Source organism: Lagenorhynchus albirostris, chromosome 20 (genome assembly GCF_949774975.1).
Source record: "Lagenorhynchus albirostris chromosome 20, mLagAlb1.1, whole genome shotgun sequence".
NCBI lineage: Eukaryota > Metazoa > Chordata > Mammalia > Artiodactyla > Delphinidae > Lagenorhynchus > Lagenorhynchus albirostris.
This window is the reverse complement of record NC_083114.1, coordinates 5,711,347-5,733,971: the sequence shown is the minus strand read 5'-3', so window position 1 is coordinate 5,733,971 and position 22,625 is coordinate 5,711,347. Positions and strand designations below refer to the sequence as shown.

The 22,625-nt window shown below is 45.6% G+C and overlaps 1 protein-coding gene across 7 annotated transcripts; it reads right to left on the bottom strand.

Moving 5' to 3' along the window:
• Nucleotides 1–346: 346 nt before the first annotated feature.
• On the bottom strand, nucleotides 347–21,286 carry ZNF18 (zinc finger protein 18). 7 transcript variants are annotated; one of them, XM_060132973.1, is made up of 7 exons: nucleotides 21,272–21,286; nucleotides 15,020–15,499; nucleotides 13,598–13,784; nucleotides 13,085–13,176; nucleotides 6,926–7,010; nucleotides 6,176–6,283; nucleotides 347–1,956 (listed from the first exon to the last, which is right to left on the bottom strand). In XM_060132973.1, exons 2-7 carry the CDS (start codon nucleotides 15,404–15,406, stop codon nucleotides 1,190–1,192), a joined length of 1,626 nt encoding a protein of 541 aa, XP_059988956.1. In that variant the 5' UTR covers nucleotides 15,407–15,499; nucleotides 21,272–21,286; the 3' UTR covers nucleotides 347–1,189. The 7 variants fall into 7 exon arrangements, with proteins under 7 accessions (XP_059988956.1, XP_059988959.1, XP_059988952.1 ...); XM_060132976.1 differs by having other exon boundaries at nucleotides 15,020–15,256; nucleotides 21,272–21,277; XM_060132969.1 differs by lacking the exon at nucleotides 21,272–21,286 and adding an exon at nucleotides 20,512–21,211 and having other exon boundaries at nucleotides 15,020–15,522.
• Nucleotides 21,287–22,625: the final 1,339 nt, after the last annotated feature.

Sequence of the window (22,625 nt, the reverse complement as noted above, 5' to 3'; positions counted from 1 at the left end):
ATTGATTTCTTCCTAACACGTACAGACAAAATGAGAGAAGGAAGATTATTTTAGAGGCCAGGACACTTTGGCAAAAATGATGGATGGCCTAAGGGGGACGCCAGGAGAAAGAGGGGCAACTTGAGGCCCCAGAGCAAGTGGGAGGTGGGCACGGAAAGAGGACACCAGAGTGCCCTGCACTGGCCAAGCTCTCACCGGGGCACCAGGCTAGCAAGTTCCCATCACTGTTCTGCTGGCTGGTAAACTTGGTGGGTTTGTACGAGCTGATCTAGGAGCTCAACCACCACTTAGGGTCTGTGAGTTCCAGTCAGCACACAGTGGACGCTGCAGACACAGACAAGACAGGGAGTGACCACCAAGTTTATTGAAAACAAGGGAAGCTTGGAGTTAGCTTTGCACCTTTATGACAAAGACCACACTGAGCTAACTGGCCTCTACGCTCCCCCCTCTGGAACAGAAGACCTGCTCTCGGACCACAGTTCTAAAGGGCGGATGTGAGGTTCTTCCCAGCAGCAGCTGCGGCTAATCCAGTTAAACCCTTCCCAGAGACCACTCCTAAAATGGGACCTCCAAGTGACACATTTTCCCCAAGGGGTCCAAGAGAAGAGATGAGCTGAAAGGTGAAGACTTTTCTTCCTCCTGATGCAGAAGCAAGAAAGTCAACCTGCGTGAAATCCGATCCCGAGGCCAAGATATCCTCCGCGTCTAAAACCATGTCCCAGTCTCTCCTCTCCAATCCATGAAAAAATGAGACAACAGGGATATTTTCTAAGAGATGCAATTTCTACGGATGGAGCCAAGTTTGTTTTTTATTTTTTTAAATAAATTTATTTATTTTTGGCCACGTTGGGTCTTTGTTGCTGCACGCATGCTTTCTCTAGTTGTGGCGAGCGGGGGCTACTCTGCATTGTGGTGCACGAGCTTCTCATTGCGGTGGCTTCTCTTGTTGCGGAGCATGGGCTCTAGGTGCACAGGCTTCAGTAGTTGTGGCACGCGGGCTCTAGAATGCAGGCTCAGTAGTTGTGGTGCACGGGCTTAGTTGCTCCGCGGCATGTGGAATCTTCCCAGACCAGGGCTTGAACCCGTGTCCTCTGCATTGGCAGGCGGATTGTTAACACTGCGCAACCAGGGAAGCCCGCCAAGTATTTTTAAATGGACCAGGAGACAGACATGGGCTCACAGAGCTTGGCTATTGAAAGGGCTTCTTTCCCAAATGGGATCTTTGATGTTTGGCAAGGCTTGAGCTCCAGCTGAAACTTTTCCCACAGCGGGAGCACTTATATGGTTTCTCTCCTGTGTGAACCCTCTGATGCCTATTAAAGTTGGATCTCTGAATAAAACTCTTCTCACAGATGGGGCACTTATAGGGCTTCTCCCCCGTGTGGATTTTCTCGTGGTGGCGCAGCCCCGAGAAGTCGCTAAAGCCCTTCCCACACGTATCACACTTGCAGGGCTTCTCGCCTGTGTGGATTCGCTGATGCTTCACGAAGTTTGAACTCCGCAGAAAGGCTTTTTTGCAGGTGGGGCACTGAAAGTACGTCTCTCCAGTGTGAGTTCTTTGGTGAAAATCCAGCTGGGAATTCCGGTAGAAGGCTTTCCCACACTCCCTGCAGGTAGGGAGTCTCTGGGCCATGGGGGCTCTCGGCTGCCGTCGTGGGGAGGCCTCTCTCTTCCCCTCCAGCCATGGCATGGACGGCTCTCCGGGAAGAGGTGGCAGATGCTGACCCAGCTGTGTCCCGGAATTCCTCTCTCGGGGAGAGAGCTGCGCCCCTGTCCCCTCACCATGAAGGTTCTCCTGGGCCTCGGGGAGATTCTCTCCTTCTCCAAAGCATCTCGGCTCATCCTTGCTGAAGAGGCCACTCAAGGAAGTCTGAGGAGGCTCTCCTGAGGCTTGAGGGTCCTGGTCCCTGTAGTTCTCCAAGTTTAAGTTCTCTTTGTCATTCTCCTGTCTGTCCCCTGAGAGGAAAAAGAAGATATGGAGCAGCTCAATCAGTGGTCTGCCCTGCTTTGCAACTCATGTGTCAGAGAGAGGGTCATCACAAAACATTAATTCTTTTTACCAAGAGGGCATCGGTGAGTGAAGAAAAACACTGTCCAGCCTGAGCACCTGGCACTCACTTCACGTGTGTCCAGGCTGTGACTCAGCTCTGGAACCAAGGAGAACAACTGACAGCAGAGGATGGCTCCCAGAGGCCATAGTGGCCACCCCCACAAAGAAGCAGCAAGTTTCTTAAGCCCAGGAAAAACAAGTCTAGTATATGAGAGTACTACTCTAAAAACGTATTGGTTTTTATCTAATTATATATAAAAGATAAATATGATCACTAAAAACAATTTGAAAAGCATACACAAGAAAACCAAATCAACCTCAATTATACCACCCAGAGGCAACAACTATGAGTATACATTTCCTTCCAGTCTTATCTAATTTATACATATGTATGTATGTACATATGTATGTATGTGCTTTTTTCTGACACAACCGATATCATACTGTATAAACAGTTCTATTTCTGGCTTTGTAGCCTTTAAATTGTAGATGGTGGTACTTATCAATTCCACATGGATTCTCCCTTTCACAAGTCACCCCAAAATTCATGAAATGCAACCACGTGTCATTTTACTGTGGTTGTGATGCACAGTGAGACTGCTGTGTAAAAGCGAACCCCTCAGTCTGTGCTTGAATCCAGCATTCACTTGTGCTTCATTATGTCACGTAACAGTTAAAGTTTGTTTTTCTCATCATAACTTGGGTTTTTGCTTATTACTACTTAATGATGCATGTAGTAAAGATTTTTATTTTAGTGGTAGAATTTATCTTCAACTTTTATAAATTACTTTATTCCTGTAGATCTAAAGAAGCTGCTTGCCTTTCTCTTTCCTATATCAGTGTCTTTCAAATTATCAGCTAGAGACCGGAATCTGCTAGAGAACCAGACCTGAACTTGGTAATTCAGAGCCTTATAACATGTTCCTCTCAGATGACAAAGGTACTTTCTCTTTTCTTTAAAGAAGCCTTTATAAATATCATTTTAAAGAGCTGAATAATGGCCCACTGTGGAGACGTCATAATAAACACATAAGAGGAAACATAATTTATTTAAGAGTTCTCCTACTATGGGAATTAAGTTGTTTGTTATATTTTGCTACTATAAATAATATGTGATAAGCCTTTTTCTTCATAAATTCTGCCCACATTTCTGATCAATATCTTAAAGGAGGTTCCTCAAAGTAGAATTACTGTGTCAGTGGGCATGAATGGTATTAAGGCTGTTGACACCTACTGGCAAATCGATTTCCGCAACGACTCTGCCATCCATCCTCGGGTCTGAGAGGCTGGGCAGAGAGGAGGCGAGTGTTCAATACCTAAGCACTGACTGTGTCTCAAGTATCTGCCATTAAGGCTGGTGAAAAATGGCTTCTCATTGGTATAAATTTTAATTCTTTAGTTATTAAAGTTTTTCACACTTATGAGTTATTTTTCATACTCCAAGACTGCTGTCCACTTTTTTTTTTACTGGGAAAGTCACTTTTTTTCTTATCAGCTTGCATTAACTCCTTCTATATTAAGAAAAATAATCACTTATCTGTCATGTTCGTGAAAAGAGTTTTTCACCGTTTAGTTATTACTTTAATTTTGTTTGGGGTTATTTTTATGTATAGGAGTTGTAGTCTCTTTCTTTTTAAATACAGTCAAATCTATTAATCTTTTAATGATTCTTTTCCGTTGCTTTTATACTTATAAAAAGCTTCCCCAGCTTGACATGAGTCAAACATTTACCCGTTTTCTTCTCTATTATTATTTTATTTTCATATTTTATGTCTTTTTCATCTGTTTCCAACTTATTTTGGTATATGACATACATAAAATTTAAGCTAATTCCTCTTCCCAGTCTTTTTCCTTATTTTGCTCATCCCGTGGATTTGTTCTGCTTCTTCCTTCATCACATATTAAAGTCCTTTATAGACCAGCCTCTGTTCCCAGGCTCTGTCTTCTGTTCCATTGGCCTGTGCATCTATTGTTATATCAGTATCCCACTGTGGTAATGAGTTTACCCTTTTAAAATGATATATTCTTAATATTTACAGACCCAACATTGATGAAACATTCTTCTTTCAAACCTTTTTACTGTTCTTGCAGTATTTTTCCTGATAACTACTTAAGAACCATTTTTCCAAACATAGTTGACCCTTGAACAACGAGGGGTTTGGCGCACCCACCCTGGTGCAGTCAACTTCCGAGTGTAACTTTATAGTCAGTCCTCAGCATCCAGGTTCTGCATCAGTGGATTCAACCAAATGCGGATCGTGTACAAATTTATTGAAAAACATCTGAGCATAAGTGTTCCTGCACAGTTCAAACCTTTGCTATACATGGGTCAACTGTATATATATATATATATATATATATAATTTTAATCCTTTGGGAATTTGATTAGAGGTATGAGTATGAGGCTTTTTGAGGCTTACTCACCTGCTGACCTTCTTTAACAGTGAGCTGTTCTTCCATATGGTCAAACAAAATAGCGTATCTACCCTCTCCTGGGACATCGCCCCCTGCTCTGAGTCCAGATTTGGCAGACTGCTCACTCTTGTACCTTTGAGACCGGACTAGTCCTTTCCTGTCTTGGTATCACTGTCTCGTCCCTGCACACCTGGACTCCTGCGTCGGCTGCCCACAGGGTTCCCCTCCTCCAAGGGGACCCTCCCGGGCTGTCCTGCACGTGGCTGCTTCCTCAGCCTCTCTCCCCACAAATCCTCTCTCAAGAACCTACAATGGCGTCTCTTTCCCTTATCAAGGCAGGCCGGCTTTATACACTCTCCACAGTCTGGTTCAAGGTAAGATCTAATGGGACCATGTCAGCAGGTGAGATGACGGGAAAGAAAAAAAATAGAATGTTGCCATATGGAGATAGAGTGAGCAAGGTATCACAAATAAAATCCTACTGCATGGGAGTACAGGGGCAATCCCTGTACCTTCCTCTCAATTTTGCTGTGAACCTGAAACTGCTCTAAAAAATAAAGTCTATTAAAACAAAAATCCTACTGCAACAACCTCTAAAGCAGCATTTTCAAACTTTTTTTTTTGTCTGCTACCCACGATAAGAAATACTTTTATATCGAAATATATTTTGATATTTTCTATTCGGTATTATCATTTCATTTTTTAAAATGCTGGTTGCAACCCTATAAAATATTTTCACAACCTGCTAACTGGTCACAAAATGCAGTTTAAAAAATACTGCTCCAAAGGAATCCTTGTGAAGTAGTATTATGGTAAATATATTGCTTAAAATTAAAACCGTATGTCTCATGTGATGCTTGCTCTCTCTGTGGTATTGATACATTAGCGAAGGAAACAATTAATCAGATCTTACTGGGGAGAAAGAATGGCCTGTCATAGAGTTCCCATCCTTGGTCCTTTTATTCCTCCATGGTTCTGGGATCTTCTGTAGATTTGAGGGAGAGAGAGAGAGAGAGAGAGAGAGAGAGAGAGAGAGAGAGAGAGTGTGTGTGTGTGTGTGTGTGTGTGTGTGTAGGAATGTTTGACAGTTGATTTTACATAACTGCAATGTTTTTAAAGAATGTAGAATGCAAAGGGTAATTACTGTTTTACAGCAGAACAAGTTCATATTTCTTCGTACCAGTCTTAAAATAATGTGATTTATATGAAGTATTTGATGTTGCTTCTGTTTAATGAGACTTAGATGCATGGAGATCAGCTAGACCATATTTTTCTGTTTGTCTTGTTTATTTTGTTGAGAGTGGGTCAGTTACCATTCACCATAACCAGAGTAAGAAAAGTCTAGTTACTTTGAACCTTCTTGTTAGGAAGGATAATAGTGGCCTATTAGATAATCTTTTTTTAATAATAGAATTCAACCCATATCTGTTTTGGTCTCAACTGTACTAACCCTAATTCTAAGAAAGAAAGCTGTCAAAACAGGCAAGAGTGAGGCAACAGATCGGATGCGGGGTCTTTCTTCCATGGTTAAATATGTGTCAACAGCCCAATAGTCAGAGACGAGACCCACCTTGGTACTCAAACTGGACTGACCAGATCACGGCCGGTTAGAACCAATGTAATAGAAACCAAGTACGGATATTGCCCCACCACCTCCAATATAATGACTGGAGATCAGCAATGGCTCTGGACCAGTAGAGGATCACTCACCTATGCAGGTGGATCTTGGGATCTTCTCACTGATGTGTAGGTGTGGTCCTGTCAGCTCTGCCCCAAACCCGGCTGGATCAGTCAGGTCATGCTTGGGATTGGAAATGCCTGGTACAGAGAGAGATAATCTGTGGGCCTGGATGAATGGGGAGCACTGGGGACCAAGCCGTGTTGCTCGAAGGAGGGCCCTGAGTGCAAAGGGAACTAGGGAAGCTCTGGAGACCGCTGAGGATGTGCGGAGCGTCTAAGACACCAGTACTCACGAGAAACCCAGGATATGTGGTGAAGGCCACAAAAAGAAGATTCTGAGAGGGAGGAGTCAGACCACCTGGCAGGCTGGTGCGAGGGTCGTGACTGGGACCCCACGCGTGGTTGGCTGGGACTGTGATTAGTAGAAAAGGCCATGCATGGTCGGCCACCGCTGAGCCCCGTCGTAACTCAGCACCTACGAGCTACGTAACCGTGAGCAAATGACTTGTACTGATGCTCACTTTCACCACCTTAAAATGGGAATTCCATCACCCGTTTCACAGATGAGGGGAGTTACTGTACATGAGGAGCCACAACAGTGCCAGGCGCACAGAACACGTCCAATACGGGGAGCTGTCACTATAGCTCAACCACCTCCAGCTCCGCAGTTCCCAGCCACGTCTCTAAGGATTTCCTTCACCCAGAGAACATCAAGCAGTGCGGCTGTCCCTACAGCACACGGAAGATGTCTCCTTCCATCAGGCTGACCCATGCCCGTACCTCCTGAGACCATCTTCCCATAAGTCTCCAGCATGAGATCCCAGTATTGCTCCTTCTGAGTGGAATCCAGGTGCCTCCACTGCTCCTAGAGAAAAACACAATGCTGTGAGTCCAGGGAAGGCTTCTGAACCCTCCTTCCCTGCCTGTGGGAGGCTGAGAAGAAAGGAATGGGCCTCAGGATCCTGGCCATCAGATGGTCTGAGAAAGCATGGGAGGAGCTTCAATGGGAAATCGACAGGGTCTGCCTCAGTGTTTCTTGCCGTGGTTAGAAAACATTTAGGTTTTAAGTTCCGTATTTTCTTTTAAGTTGCCTGTTTTTGCGAGTGGAGAAGAAAGAGAAGGCAGGAGCCCTTTCTCCACTTGCCTTTTGCTTAACTCTCTCAGTGCTTATCAGAGAGGTCTTTGAGCAGCAGGGGCCCGATATTCCCCATATTTCATTAAAGTCTGGAAACTCAAGAGGGAAAGGAAAGAAATTTTAAAATGTATTTGTTGGAAAAGCAAGTGCAAATCAGTGAAGGGGTGGGAAGGGTAAAGGATGACATCAGGCGAGTTGCGAGTCTCACTGTGAGACAGACTGCGGCCGCGGAGCAGAAATGCTGCAGCCACACACACTTCGAATCTCCCGACGGTCCTGAGTTCAGGTCCAACAGCAGATCAGTTTCCCCCAGTGAGTGGGAAATGGAGGGGTTCCCTAGGGAAGCTGTCCCTTGAGGACGCCCAAAACATGCCCTTCTAATCCTATGGAACTGAGCCTGGAGACTCAACGCTGGGAAGGCCATGGAGCTGGGGTCAACTTCTGTGAATCAAATGGCAGTCTCCCCACCAGGAGGCTGACTGTTAGACACTCAGTTTGTACAGCAGAGTGATGAACAGCGCAGTCACTGGCGTCAGACGCACTGGGATTCATGTCCCAGGTCTGCCATTTCCAGCTGCGTGATCTAGAGGAAGTTACTAAACTTTTCTGGGCCTCAGTCCTCACCTAATGATAGTACTAGACTCAAAACACTGTCTGGAGGTTTAACAGAAGTAACCAAGTGTGAGCTACTTTCAAAGCACCCACTACTTTTCATTCATAGCATTCACCACAGTTTATTAAATATTTATATATATATATGTATACACACACACACACACACACACTCACGAACGTATTTAATGAACAGTTGCCTCTGTAGCACATTCGCACCATGAGAAAAGGATCCTCCACTGTTCTCTCTCAGTTCCCAAGACCGTGCCCAGGCTGGAGCAGGCGCTCAATAGAAGTTGTCTGGGTGAAACAAAGCCCTTAGCAAACACGTGCTTGGTAGGCGGTCTGTATTCTCATTATCACTACCACATGCAGCCTATGGGTTATCGGGCTCCCAAGGTTCACAGGGAGAATTCAGGGATCCTGCACACTCTCGGAAACCCCAAAGTTGATAACCATCTATTATTGTCATGAATGGCCAGCCAGGCCACAGGCGGCAGAAGTGAGGAGAAGAAGAATGAGAAGAGAAGTCACCCTCCATCACACCCAACCCACTACCCAGGGAGGCCATTCCCCATTCTACATTAACTCTGCCCCCAGTACATTAAGGGGACTGGAAATGGCTGAAAGAGAGTGGAGACGCCAAAAATTCTTTAACTAGCAGATACTAAGCTTTAAAAGAAGAAAAGAAAAGGAGGAATTAAATTTCTTAGGGTGAAAAAAGTGAAAAGGTGAAAAGTGAACTCTATATGTTTATTAACTATAACCACATTTTAAATATGGATTTTAATTTTTAAAAATTTAAAGTAGGAATTTTTAGCAACTTACTTTGTTAATCTTCTGTGAAGGAAGCTACCTTAACAGCCTACTGGAAATAACCAGCTTGAGCAAACACTGCTGAATACAGGAGTCCTCGGTCTTCCTGGTCAAAACACACAGACCCTCACGTCGGCACTGGCAGAGAAAAGGACGGGCTGCCAAGCGTGGTAACATCTGCCTGGAGGCCTGGCTCGCCGGATACAGGCCTCGTCCGTGGGCACCAAGAGAGTAGCCACCCAGCACAGTACAAGGCAGAAAGGAATACAGCCACCAAATCCCCCAAGGGCCACCATCAGCCTTTTCAAAGCCCAGGAAAGAGGCTTCAGGAGTCTCTGAAAGGCGTGCTTCCAGATTAAAGCCACACATTTACTCAAGGAGCTGCTCAGGAGCTAGGGATGCATACGAAGCCCCTTACTTAAGAGGCAAGACACCAACTGCAGCCATCTTCATTTTCTGTCATTTTTATAAGAGGAGAAAAAAGTCCAAATTCCTATTCTGGAAGGATGGAAGTATGAGAGCTGATGGGGAGATCATCTCAGTTTCATGTGGAAACAGCACCATCTTGTGGGTTTGTGGGGCACTGCCACAACTGACTGGCACACAGGCGTCTGTGCTGTGTTCCCTTCCCAAGGTTTGAAGACACAGGAGCCGGCGCCAGTGCAACCCCAAGTCTGTGAGACTGTCTCTGACTCGGTCACGGCATCTACCACTGTGGACCTCATACCCTGCCATTGTTCTCGAGGTTCCTAATTTAGGGAACAGATCAGAGGACATGATTCTTTATGCTGTATTTAAACATTCCCTTCAGTTAGTTACAAAAGACTCCATTAAACATCGAGGTCCTTCTGATGCAAATAGTTGTTAGTTTGGGAGAGGGATATTGGGATCGGGTAGGGATGATTTTTGTTTGTTTGGGGTGAGTAGCTGTTAATCAGTTATCCGCTATATATAGGTAATTTATACATTACATATATTTATATACATACATTTATATGGTGCTGCTGGTGAGCATTTGGAATTCTGACTGCAAGCTACCCAGAACAAGTCATGGTTAATGTCCTCACGTAATGTAGAGCTAATGTTCAACTCCGCTAGTTAAAATATGTTAATAAATTGTATATGCTTTTCATAGGGATACTCTGTATTTACTATAGAAGCAATAATAATCCTCCACGTCGACCTGAGATATTTGGCAGAATACCCAAATCTTTTTCACCAAGGAGCCTCCTGCCTAACAGTTTGGTTTCTGCGTACTTAAAAGCAGGAAGATGGGCACCCTTGAGTCACTGAAAAGCTGTATCCCTTCCCTGCCCCCTCCCCACCCTCTGCCCGGGGTAAACTGCAAAGCTCGGACTCTGGTTTCTAAATCTTTTGAGCCTGGAAAGCTGAGGCTCAGACACATCTACAGCGGCTTCCCTGTGTCCTCACCTTCACTCTCAAGTACCCCACGAGGAAAGTCCCAAGAAGAGCTCCCCAAAGGTTTGAAACAATGCTCTGATTAAGATCTACAGGTGCCTGAAAAAGTTGATTTTTTTTAACATCTTTATTGGAGTATAATTGCTTTACAGTGATGTGTTAGTTTCTGCTGTGTAACAAAGGGAATCAGCTACACGTATACATATATCCCCATATCCCCTCCCTGTTGCGTCTCCCTCCCACCCTCCCTATCCCACCCCTCTAGGTGGTCACACAGCACCAAGCTGATCTCCCTGTGCTATGTGGCTGCTTCCCACTAGCTATCTTTTTTTTTTTTTACATCTTTATTGGAGTATAATTGCTTTACAATGGTGTGTTAATTTCTGCTGTATAACAAAGTGAATCAGCTATACGTATACATATGTTCCCATATCTCCTCCCTCTTGCGTCTCCCTCCCTCCCACCCTCCCTATCCCACCCCTCTAGGTGGTCACAAATCACCCAGCTGATCTCCCTGTGCTATGCGGCTGCTTCCCACTAGCTATCTATTTTTGTGTGTTTGTTTTTTACATCTTTATTGGAGTATAATTGCTTTACAATGGTGTGTTAGTTTCTGCTTTATAACCAAGTGAATCAGTTATACATATACATATGTTCCCATATCTCTTCCCTCTTGTGTCTCCCTCCCTCCCACCCTCCCTATCCCACCCCTCTAGGTGGTCACAAAGCACCGAGCTGATCTCCCTGTGCTATGCGGCTGCTTCCCACTAGCTATCTATTTTACGTTTGGTAGTGTATATATGTCCATGCCACTCTCTCGCTTTGTCACAGCTTACCCTTCCCCCTTTCTGTGTCCTCAAGTCCATTCTCTACATCTGCGTCTTTATTCCTGTCCTGCCCCTAGGTTCTTCAGAAAACGTTTTTATCAAATGCAACTTTTCAGAGTTGTTCACCACATAATCAAGATAAACCTGTTCTTGAGACTTGTGTTTACAGCCAAGATGGAGTAACAGGGAATGGATTTACCTCCCTGCTGAAACAACCAAAAACGGGGACAAGATATATGAAACAATGATTTGCAGACGATATATGTTAGGAAGAGCAGAACAGAGATCCCCGTGTGCCCTACAGTTGCCCAAACTTACCACCTGGAGAGGGCCTCCAGAGCAGCAGAAGGAGCTCAGGGTCTGGGGAGGCCAAGAGGGTTACAGAGTTGTCAGCAGGGGAGCTGCACACAGAGAGAGCTCTGGAGATCTGCAGAGGGTCCCCCGCAAGTCAAGGAAAGACACCCCCCCCGAAAGAAGCAGAAGGCACAGTCCCCAGAGTGCTGGAAACACTTCATATTTCCAGCCAGAGTGGAAAACGTTGTCCATCAAGAAGCATAAGGTATAGTATCACCTCAGTACAGGAGGAAGATTAGCCCTAGACTAAAGGCTTCACTGGTGCCATGTAACAAACTGTATCCAAGTAACTTAACTGCATCCCAGAGCAGAGCTCAACAACATTTATAGGAATGCAAAAATATGCAGCCCCCAACAATGTAAAATTCACCATGCCTGACATGCAATCAAAGATTACTGGGCATACAAGGAAGTAGGAAAAAACATCTCATAATGAGGAGATCAAACCATCCATCAAAACTGACTCAGAACTGACACAGGTGATAAATTAGCAGACAAGGACATTAATACAGATATTATAAACATATTCCATATGTTCAAGGAGCTGGAGGAAAGACTGAACACATTAAGTACAGACATGAAAGATATGATAAAGCCCAAATTCAAACTTCTAGAGATGAAAAACATCTGAGATGCAAAATACACTGGATGGGATTAAAAGCAGATAAAACACTGCAGGAGAAAAGATTAATGAGCTTGAAGACATAAAACTAGAAACTACACAAAATAAAACACAGAGATTAAAAAGAGAGAGAGAATAGAGCATCAGTCAGCTGTGGGTCAACTTGAAGAGATCTAATGTATATATACACATGTTAAGATTATACATGTCCCACATGCGTGCTATTCTCACAGTTCCCAAAGAAGCAGAGAAGGCAGGGAGACAGAAAAAGCAGTTGACATAACGGCCAGAATTTTTCTAAATCTGATGAAAGCTATAATCCAGCAGATCCAAGAACTTCAGTGAACCCCAAGAACAAGGAACATGAAGAAAATGACCCCAAGGCTCATCATAGTCAAAATTTTTTAAATCAGAGAGAAACTATTAAAAGCAAGCAAGAAAAATACATGATATGCAGAAGAACAAAGACATGTGGCATGAAGAACAAAGAAGTACATGTGGCATGGTTCCATTTTGTGTAAAATTCCAGAAAATGCAAAGTACTGTATGGTGACAGGAAGCAGAACAGTAGTTGCCTCAGGACTGGGGGAGAGTAGAAGAGCAGCAGGGAGGGTATTACAGAAGGAAGCCTTTGGGGGCGACAGATATGTTTACTATCTTGACTGCAGTTCTGGCTTCACATCTGTATATACCATGTCCAAGAACTGATCGAATTGTACACTTTAAATAAGTGCACTCTATAGTTTGTCAGTCACACCTCCACAAGTGAGTGGGGGAGAGGATAACCTGTCCCCACGTTAGATATAACATTCGAGATCACAAACCGACCCCAACGTGGAGGCCTAGACTAGGAAATGAAATAACAGTCTTTTCTCAGCATAACCCAAAGGTAATAAAAAAGGGAGACAAGATTGCTTCATCACAGCAACTTCTTCAAGGGCCCAGATTCTATTATTAAAGATGACAATTAGGAAACATTCTGCCTTTAAAGAAATATTGAAACTCGAGTTTCATTCCACATGTATGGCTGTCATCCTTGCTAGGCCTTCCTCTCTCCTCCGATTCTGAGAACGCTTCCCTTTTCAATCCACGGACTGTTGACAGACCCTCGGAGCGAGGTTCTGGGGTACGAGAAGCAGGGGAACCCCGCTCACCTGAGGTGCTGTGTGGAGAAGGGAGGCTCCAAAGTCTTGGTCTCTGATGAGCCTTTCCTCGGGTCGGGCAGGAAGTGGGGAGGCAGCCAGGGCTGAAGGCGGAGACAGGAAGATTAAAGAATCCCGATGTCCTGTCACCCGCTAGCCGGAGGGCACAGGTGCAAACCTCCACACGTTAGAACCAACGCCTGTTCCGCCATCTGTGATCTCAGACTTGTGCTTACCTCCCTAACCCACTCCAACTCCCCCTACCTTCCCAGCTGCCTCACCCGTGTCTCATCCCACCTCCCTCCCCAGAACCCAAATCTGAAAGGCCTGGCCCTGTCATAAGTGGTTTAAATTGCAGCCTTTGAATCTCCAAATCAGAGTGATTCCTGTATGTCTACCCTGCTTCCGAACTTCCCAGAGACACCCCAATCTAAGCGGCACATCATTTCAATTCACTCTTAGGCCTACTGACCACAATCCCACAATTTCTCCAAGACGGCACCACACACACCACCTGCCCCTCACCTAGTCCTTGTTCCGAGTCGGACTCCTCTTTCACGATGTGGCTCAGTGGCTCCCCAGACCGGCAGGCTGAGTTCTGAAGCCCCAGCTCCTGAGGCACTTCAACATGGGCCTCCGCTTCCCCCAGTGGGCAGCTTTCAGGCTCCGCCTTCTGTGATAAGACTTCCTGTCCCAGAACTTGGATGCTGATCTAGAGACCACATGGTACTAATTACTGAAAGATCCAGAGTAAGGATTTCTGAAAGATACAAAGCTAACCTTCTAGAACGCATCGTAAGGCAGTCCTTAGGGACATGGGGCAGGGAAAGAAAAAAGCGAGCATTTACTTCTGGTCCAGCAGGAACCAGGGAAGGAAACGTCCTGAGAGAGGCCAGAAGCCATGGCCTGCGAGCCCTTCCGACAGGCCACTGATGTTGTGTTTCTACTGGACAGTCTCCACCAATTAAAAGGCAGGCATCTTTGGAACAGCTTCTCAAACATTCTAAAGATGGAATGGGATGGGAGATTTAGCTTCAATCCCTAATGGATAAAAAGTGTGGAGAATCTCAGGGAGTCGGAGTCTTAGAATCAGGTGAGGCATGGGGACACACTGAGATAGTATAACAAGAAATGTGCAACTGGGCTTTGTCCCAGGTTCCTGGCAAGTGCTCCTAAAACCCCTGGAATCTCCTGAAGGACAGGAGTGCCGGGAGCAACTCCTCCTATTCAGAAGGAGCCCCTTTCAACCATCCCTGAGTTGATGCTGACGAGGTGACTCTTGGTGGCCCCTAGACGGCTTCAGGATGGTGGCCGGTCCCAGAGGAACTAATCAGGTGATCAGAGGGTTGGAACTTCCAGCGCCACCCCTCAACCTCCGGGGAAGGGAGAGGGGCTGGAGATTTTCAATCACCAACGGCCAATGATGAAGCAATCATGCCTAAGTAATGAAACCTCCATAATAACTCCTAACCTGTGGGGTTCAGGGAGCTTCTGAGCTGGTGAATACATACAAGTGCCAGGAGGATGGCGTGCCCAGATGAGGGAGCAGATGCCCTGTGCCACCCCCATCTCCTCCATTTGGCTGTTTCTCAATCATATCCTTTATAACAAACCGGAAAATACGAGTAAAGTGTTTCCTTGAGATCTATGAGTCACTGTAGCGAACGATCAAACCCGAGGAGGGGGTTGTGGGAACCTTCAAATTTGTAGCCAGTGGGTCATAAGTACGGGTGGGCCCTGCAGCTTGTGATGGGGTATGAAATGGGGTCAGTCTTATGGGACTAGCCCTTATCCTCTGGGGTCTGAGCCAAGCCAGACAGTGTCAGCGAATTGGTTGTTGGTGTGGAAAAGCCTACATATTTGGTGCCAGAAAAACAGACAACACCCCTGCTAAGACCCCAGAGGAGCCCTGTGCTTCAGTCAGAGATCACAAAACTCTCTGCTCACCCACTGCCACAGCTTCTGGGGGTCCCCCCTCAAGCTCTCCACAAGGGTCACTGCTTCCTCCCCGCTGCCTGGACACTGCTTCCGCACCCACATCTGGATCTCCCCGGGCAGGATGGTCAGGAACTGCTCCAAAGTCAGGATCTCTAGGATCTGCTCCTTTGTGTGAACCTCTGGCTGCAGCCACTGGGAACAGAGCTTCCGAAGTTGTCTCAGGGTTTCGTGGGGCCCGGACATCACCTGGTAAGGAAACTGCCTGAAAAGCTGGCGTGCAATCTCAGAGCTGGAGGGCTCCCCTCGAGGGGTGTCATCTGGTCCAGAGAACGCGGACTCCTTGGGCTTGGCCAGTGGCGGCGGCAGGACTGGAGCCTGCCCCAGCTCCACGGGCATCGTCTGGCTTGGCAAGTCCTTTTAGGTGATGTGCTTCTGGGATGGAGTTGTCCCTGGGAGAACCAGGTCTTCACAGAGCCTCTCACAGGGACACTGGAGGGGGAGTGACAGTGATGCTATGCGGATGAGAGGGACGCACTTTCAGAAAGGACAAATTCACACGCCCTGCCTGAGAAGCCTCGGAGGCAGCCGTGCATCTTCTGAAATCAATGGACACACTAATCTATTTTGAAAGATGGTAAACTTGAAGCCACAGAGCAAACCATTACTACCATATCTAGACTGTCATCATCACCCTGACCATTTTTACAACGTTCTCTCTTGGTCTTCAAAAGGCCAGACCAAGTAGAAAAATGAAACGCACCACATTAAGCGTTCTCACTGTGGGTTTCCAAGTAAACAGCTCTTCTGCAAAACACTCCAATGTCTGCATCCATGTGTCTGCAGACCAAAAAATAAAGCTGAACAAAGACCTTGAAGCCCTAGGAATGAAGGCTAAGGCTGAAATGATCAGATGCTTCCAAAATAAATATGAGGTTGAAGAGAACTCTTCCCCAAAAGGTGCAGTGAAATTTCTAAGTGACCTCTTTTGAATGCCATGTTGAAAACTGGGAATTTATGAAAAACCTGTCACACTGAAATTTTCAACACTGGACTGAAAGAAGGTTTAGAATAAATACTGACTACCTCAACAACATTCCTACAGACTTGAGGCAAGTAATCACTCTTTTATGGCGAGTGGTATCAAAATTCAGAAGGCAGCAACTAAGACAGTGAAAAGAGAACTATTAAATGGCAAAGTTAATATTAAGATATTTTTAAACGAGCATGCACTATTTCTAGCTAGCTTTCTTGCATGTAATCCTAATATTAGATTATTGGGTCTATCTTTAAATATTATGAAGGAGCTAGAGGTCATCATTTCTCCATAAAATGAACCACAACAATCAATCACTTGGGTGTCTGGCGTAATCAGAGATCAGTACAACACTGTAGCTTTTGATGGCTGCTTTTTCCTTGAGGTGTAAGAGCAACGTCTTCACCCCCACCACTTCACCCAAACAAGCCACCCTATATCACAACATCATTTAAAAATAAAACAAACAAAAAAAGAAAGCATTTTTTTTCAAGGGTACAAAAAAGGAAGGAGTAAGGTAAAAAGGATCGATCTAATATTATGTTTCTCATGTGGACCTCACTAACTGTACTTTTTGTTTACGCAGAGACCCATATATTTCATTCATATATTCACGCAGCACCCAGAGTGCTACAGCAACATATGTTCTCAATAATTCAGGAATTCTATTTCCGGTCATGGCAGCCCACCTACTGTAAACAATGACAAAACTGGAGAAAACCTAAGAGGCCACTGTTTTCAAGCACTGGCCAACCGGAAAGGCGAGAATGGAATCCCTGAGAGAAGAAAAGCTTGTGAGGAGGGCCACGATCATCCCAGCTGTCTGCCGGGGGAGGATTTCCTAATCCCAGTGCAGAAGGCTGGAGCTTAAGCAGAGACCAGAGGTCTCACTAAACTGAGGAGGCAGAGATCAGCATTTGGAGCTACCGAAGTGGCTGGGATCGGAAGAACACGGCAGCAGGGAGGAGGGAGCTATGGGGTGGAGGCGGAAGTCTGTGCGGGGGGGCCCCCTGTGAGTTCTGGCCAAGGGCTGGGCTGCACTCAGTAGGGTGAAACTATGCAAGGTTCAACAGAGAGCAGTTGCTACCAGGTTAAAGGAGCAAAAGAGGGATACAAAAGGCCAGTCAGTGATGAGAGACATTTGCGTTTCTGACCCTGAGAGGAGAGAGACCTTATTAACACTCAAGGCATCCTGAGATACCAGAAAGGCCACATGTTAGGAGTAAGGACCATGCTCTAGAGAAAGACCTACTCTAAACCTGCCCTAAAAAACTTAAAGCCAAGCTTCAACAAGATCCACAGAAGAGGTCCAGTCTACTGCTCTATTCTGATCCAGTTAGAAGAATTTGGGGAATTCCCTGGCAGTCCAGTGGTTAGGACTCCATGCTTTCACTGCCAAGGGCCCAGGTTCAACCCCTGATCCGGGAGCTAAGATCCCGCAAGCCACACAGCATGGCCAAAAAAAAAAGGAATTTGGGAAACACCTTGGGCTTTCCAAAGATCTGCCCTAAAACCAAGCCAACACAAGTTGATCAGTCAGTAATTGAACTGCCTGCTAGAATAAAAATCAGCATTCTTCAGAGGGAGGTAATAGAATCCTTAGGGTCTACAATGTGCCATCCACAATATCCAGGATGCAATCCAAAATTACTACACATGTAAAGAAACAGGAAAATGTGACTCAAAATCAAGGGAAAGCAGTAAAGAGAAACCAACTTCAGATGGCCTGAGGACTTAAAAACAATATAGTCTTTATGACAGAAGAGATAGTGACTTTCTACAGAGAAATAGAAATTATAAAAAGAAACAAATGCAAATTCTAGAAAATGAACCATCAACCCAGAATTCCACATCCAACAAAAACACCTTTCAAAGAAAGAATTAAAGACATTTTTCAGATAAATAAGCTAAGAGAATTTTTCACCAATGACTTGTACTACAAGAAATGCTAAAGGACATTCTTCCAGTTTAAGGGAAACTCATATATACAGAAAGGAATGAAGATCTCCAGAAATGGTAAATACATGGTGAATAGGTTTAAGATACTATGCTTTTATTTCTCCTAACTTCCTTAAAAGGCAACTGACTGTTAAGGCAAAGAAGACAATAGTATAAGTAGAACATAAGACAACTAGAAGTAAAAGATATAAAAATAGCACAAAGGAGAGGGTAAATGGAATTAATCTGTTGTTTTTACATTTATGAACTGCTAATTCAGAAATAGAAAGTTAGAAGTAAGAAGTAGTGTCAGGTGAAGTGACAGATGGGAAATGTAAAGGTGTTAAGTGAGGGGCAGGAAATAAGAAATGTGAATTATAAAGTGGTACAATATTAAAGTATATTCCAATAAGTTAAATGTTGATAATTTAAGGATGCATACTGTTAGCTGTAAAAATATTATACAAAGAGGTATAGCTAAAAGCCAATAGACGAACACTAAAAAACAGTCAATAATATACAGGAAAGGATCAAGAATAAAAATCAGAAAGATCAAATGGAAAAAAGACAATATGATAGATTAATACCCAGCCATATCAATAATTACATTAAATGTAAATGGACTAAACACTTGAATTATGAGGTTGAGATTGTCAAATTTAAAAAAGCAAGACCCAACAGTATGCTGTCTACAAGAGACATTTTATGTATAAAGACAGATAGTTTGGAAATAAAATGGTCGGAAAAAGACATTCCATGCAAACAGCAAGCACATGAAAGCTGGTATGGCTATATTAGTATGTGACCAAGAGACTTCATGACAAAGAGAAAAAGAGGGACATTTCATTATGATAAATGGGTCAAATCATCTAGAACACAAAGCAACCTAAATGTGTATGCACCTAATATCAGGTCTAAAGGGACAAATCCTCAATCATAGTTGGAGATTTTAACACTGTTCTCTCAGTAATTGATAGAAAAAATAGACCAAAAAAACCTGTAAGGATATAGAAAATCTGAACAACACTATCACCCAAGTTGATGTAATTGACATTTAAACCAACGACTGCAGGGGCTTCCCTGGTGGCGCAGTGGTTGGGAGTCCACCTGCTGATGCAGGGGACACGGGTTCGTGCCCCAGTCTGGGAGGATCCCACATGCCACAGAGCGGCTGGGCCTGTGGGCCGTGGCCACTGGGCCTGCGTGTCCGGAGCCTGTGCTCTGCAACGGGAGAGGCCACAGCAGTGACCACGTACAGCAAAAAAAAAAAAAAATTATTATATATATATAAATATATATATAAACCAACAACTGCAGAATACACATTCATTTCAAGTGCATACGAAGCATCCGTCAAAACAGACCATGTGTATAATTTTCAAAACACTGGAATCTTAAAGTATAGATTCTCTGACCACAGAGAAATCAATAACTAGAAACCAATAACAATAAGATACCTAGACTATCCCAATATATGGAAATTGTTAAATAACAATAGTAAATAACCTATGACCAAAGAAAACAAACCACACAGGAAATTAAAATATATTTTCATATTGAATGACAATGAAAACACAACATATCAAAATTTGTAGGAAACAGCTAAAGCACTGCTTAGAGAGAAATGAGAAGCTTTAAATAACTGTTAAAATTTTTAATAAATATACACACATCCTTCACTGTCTAGATCTATTTGGATCCTGAGTTTCAAATAACAAGTGGCAAGATGTCAGATAGCAAGAGACTTATCAGTAGAATTATTCACATTTACTTAGTTCCCGAATTAAGATAGCAGTTTAGATAACAGGGAAACTGACTTTCAGGGAAAACTATAGATTATAAAACATTTAAATCTAATTTCAGCAATTATACTCTCACATAATGGTAGGGGTAATGCCTCGCTTATAATTAAATTACTTGATAGATGCTTTATAGATTGATATCCCAATGACTTCATGAGAATCTGCTCCTGTTATGAAAAAAATTTAAAGATATCCCAAATGTATAGTTGCTATACTTATTAAAGCTATAACAAATTAGAATGATTTTTTAAATGAACATCTAGGTAAGGATACTTACTATACATTCATATACAAGTAACCCTTTGCAGAGCACCTACTATTGACAAAGACTGTCTCCTTAATCAAACTTCAGTCAAGCTGAAGTTGACTGAGTCATCTCTTTGACTAGGACTGGCCCTTGGACTCTGTCCTTGTCACTTCCAGTCCAGTTTAGCAAGAATCTTGCTGACTCCAGTTTAGGGAGTCAGCAAGACTTGACATTTGATCAAATTCAACATCCCTTGGTATCTGCTCAAATTCCTTATGGCCGTGGCCTGCCTTCAACAAAACCGGTCAAGTTGGCTTAGCTAGAGTCCCCCCTTAACCCAGATGTTTCCTCTTAGTAATTTTCCACCCACTGAGCCCACCCCACCCCTTGGCTATAAATTTCCAGTTGCCCTTGTTGTATTCAATCTCTCGCTCCAATACCACAAAGTCCCACGGTAGCCCCCCTGAATAGTCTGCCTTACCGTTTTTAACGAGTCTCTGAGTAACTTTTTCTTTAACACTATGCATCAGCTCCTTACTAGGCTCAGTTCAAGTCGTTTATAATCCTCACAATTACCCAGCAAGGTGAGTATTACAGTGTACAGATCGGCAACCTCTGAGGCTCACTGCGGCGGCCAAATTCAAACCCAGGAGGCTCTAAGCCTGTGCTCTGGGGAGGAGAGCTGCAAACCTTTGAATCTGGGGGGCGGATTTGGGAGCTGTCACAAAGGGCTGGAGGGGAGGAGAAGCTACAGGCATTTAGCGCCCCGGAGGCCAGGGGGGATCCAGGCCTGCCAGGCGCTGGGCAGTGCTGCCCACTGCGTTCTCCACCCTCCGCCCACGACGCCGACAGCGCCGGGAAAGAGACTCCGGGCATCAGCCCATCCGGGTTCCCTCTTCCCGAGGCTCACTTCCAGCCTTTGGGGGAAGGCAGGAGGGAGGGGCCCCTTTTCGGTCCCAGTCCAGAGACGTGGCCGGAGAGTCCGGAGGGGCCCACAGGCTCAGGGACGCAGGGCCCGGTCCGGGGTACCGGGTCTCCACAACCCCAGAGTCCACTCACAGCCCCGTCGCCCCTCCCCCGCACTCGCCGCGTCCCCGCGCGCGCTCCCGGGCACTCGGGCGCGCGTCCGCCGGCCCGACCGCCGCTCCCGGAGTTCCGGCCGAGTCCGGCGCGGACGCGGGAGGCGCCAGGCCAGACCCCGGGCTGCCGCGGCCAGGCCTGTCAAGCCCGCGTGCGCTCACCTCGAACCGCGGCGCCGGCTCTGGGCGCACTTCCGGGAGACGGGAGGCTGCGCGCGCCTCTGGGGCTGGCGGGGCGGGGCGGGGCGGGGGCGGGGCGGAGGCGCGGCCTCCGATTGGCCGCCCGGGTCGCTCCGCCCCGCCCGCGCCTCCGCTGCGCCGAGGCCACTGTGCGTCGCCTGCAGCGGGCGGTTGGGTCATTCATTCGAGTTCCGCGCGGTCACTCAGTCCTCACCTGGATGTGTAGTGAGCCCCGGGTCTGGGCCGGGCACTTGGACCAAGCACTGCGAGGGCTGCAGAGGTCGTTTTCGTGACTTTCCCAGACCCCTCTGCCAGTCCCACACCCAGAGCTGAAGCTTTCGGGCCGTATCCCAGGTTCTCACCCGGAGTCTCCTTGGGGTTCTCACCTCACTTGGCCTCCCAGGGGCATATGATTTGCCCCGACCTTGCTCTGTCCCGCTTCTCCAGCTCTCACCTACTCTGCATTTCCCGGGCGCTCTCCTTCCACCTCCCCTCTTTTCAGTGTTGAAGTTCAATGGGGCGCCAGCCTGTCTTCCCACCTTGTCTCTCGCCTGTCTGCCCCCCTCACCTCACCCCTTCAACGTGGTGTCTTCCTCGCCTCCTCCCTCCGCTTCTTCACTTTCCCACGTGCCAACAGTAGCCAAGTCCTATGATTTTACCGCCTGTCTATCTCGTCTACACCTCCGCTCTGTCCACTCTCTACCCCTACCTCCTTCCCCGTCATTTCTAACTGGGATAACGGGTGAAGCCCTCACCAGTTTCAGAACTTCCAGTCTTGCCCATTTCCAGGCCATCCAGCACTCGACCACACAGTCATCTTGTGGGACAAAGCTGTGTTAGTAGTAAGTATCAAAGGTCCAAATCTGAGAGACCGGAGTTAAGTGTGTATCATATGAATGTTCAATCATGGGCAATTGGCAAACCGTAGAGCATTTAAAAAAGGAATTGTCAGTATAGTGAAGTACCCTGCGCAGGGTTAGGAGGAATGGGAGACATCTCCTCTGAAGAAACAAAGCTTTGGGCGAAGCGGGGGATGGGTGGGTCAGGATGTCTTCACATATCTGAAAAACTGACCAGTGGGAAAGGCATTCAGCATGTTTTTCTAGGTCCCAGGACCTGAGCAAGACCCACTCTGCGGCGAAAATAGTGAAAAATACTATTTCAGCTTAACCCAGCTGGAAGTTTCTGAAGGTGACTTGTGTAACAAAGCTCTTTTTTGAGTTCCTGAGCAGAACATGGGTAACAATTTGTCAGAAACATTTAGAGAGACACTTGCAGAGGGTGTTACTTCCAACACCAAGGTGTTTTGCTTCTAAGAAATTCAAGAGGTGAGCTG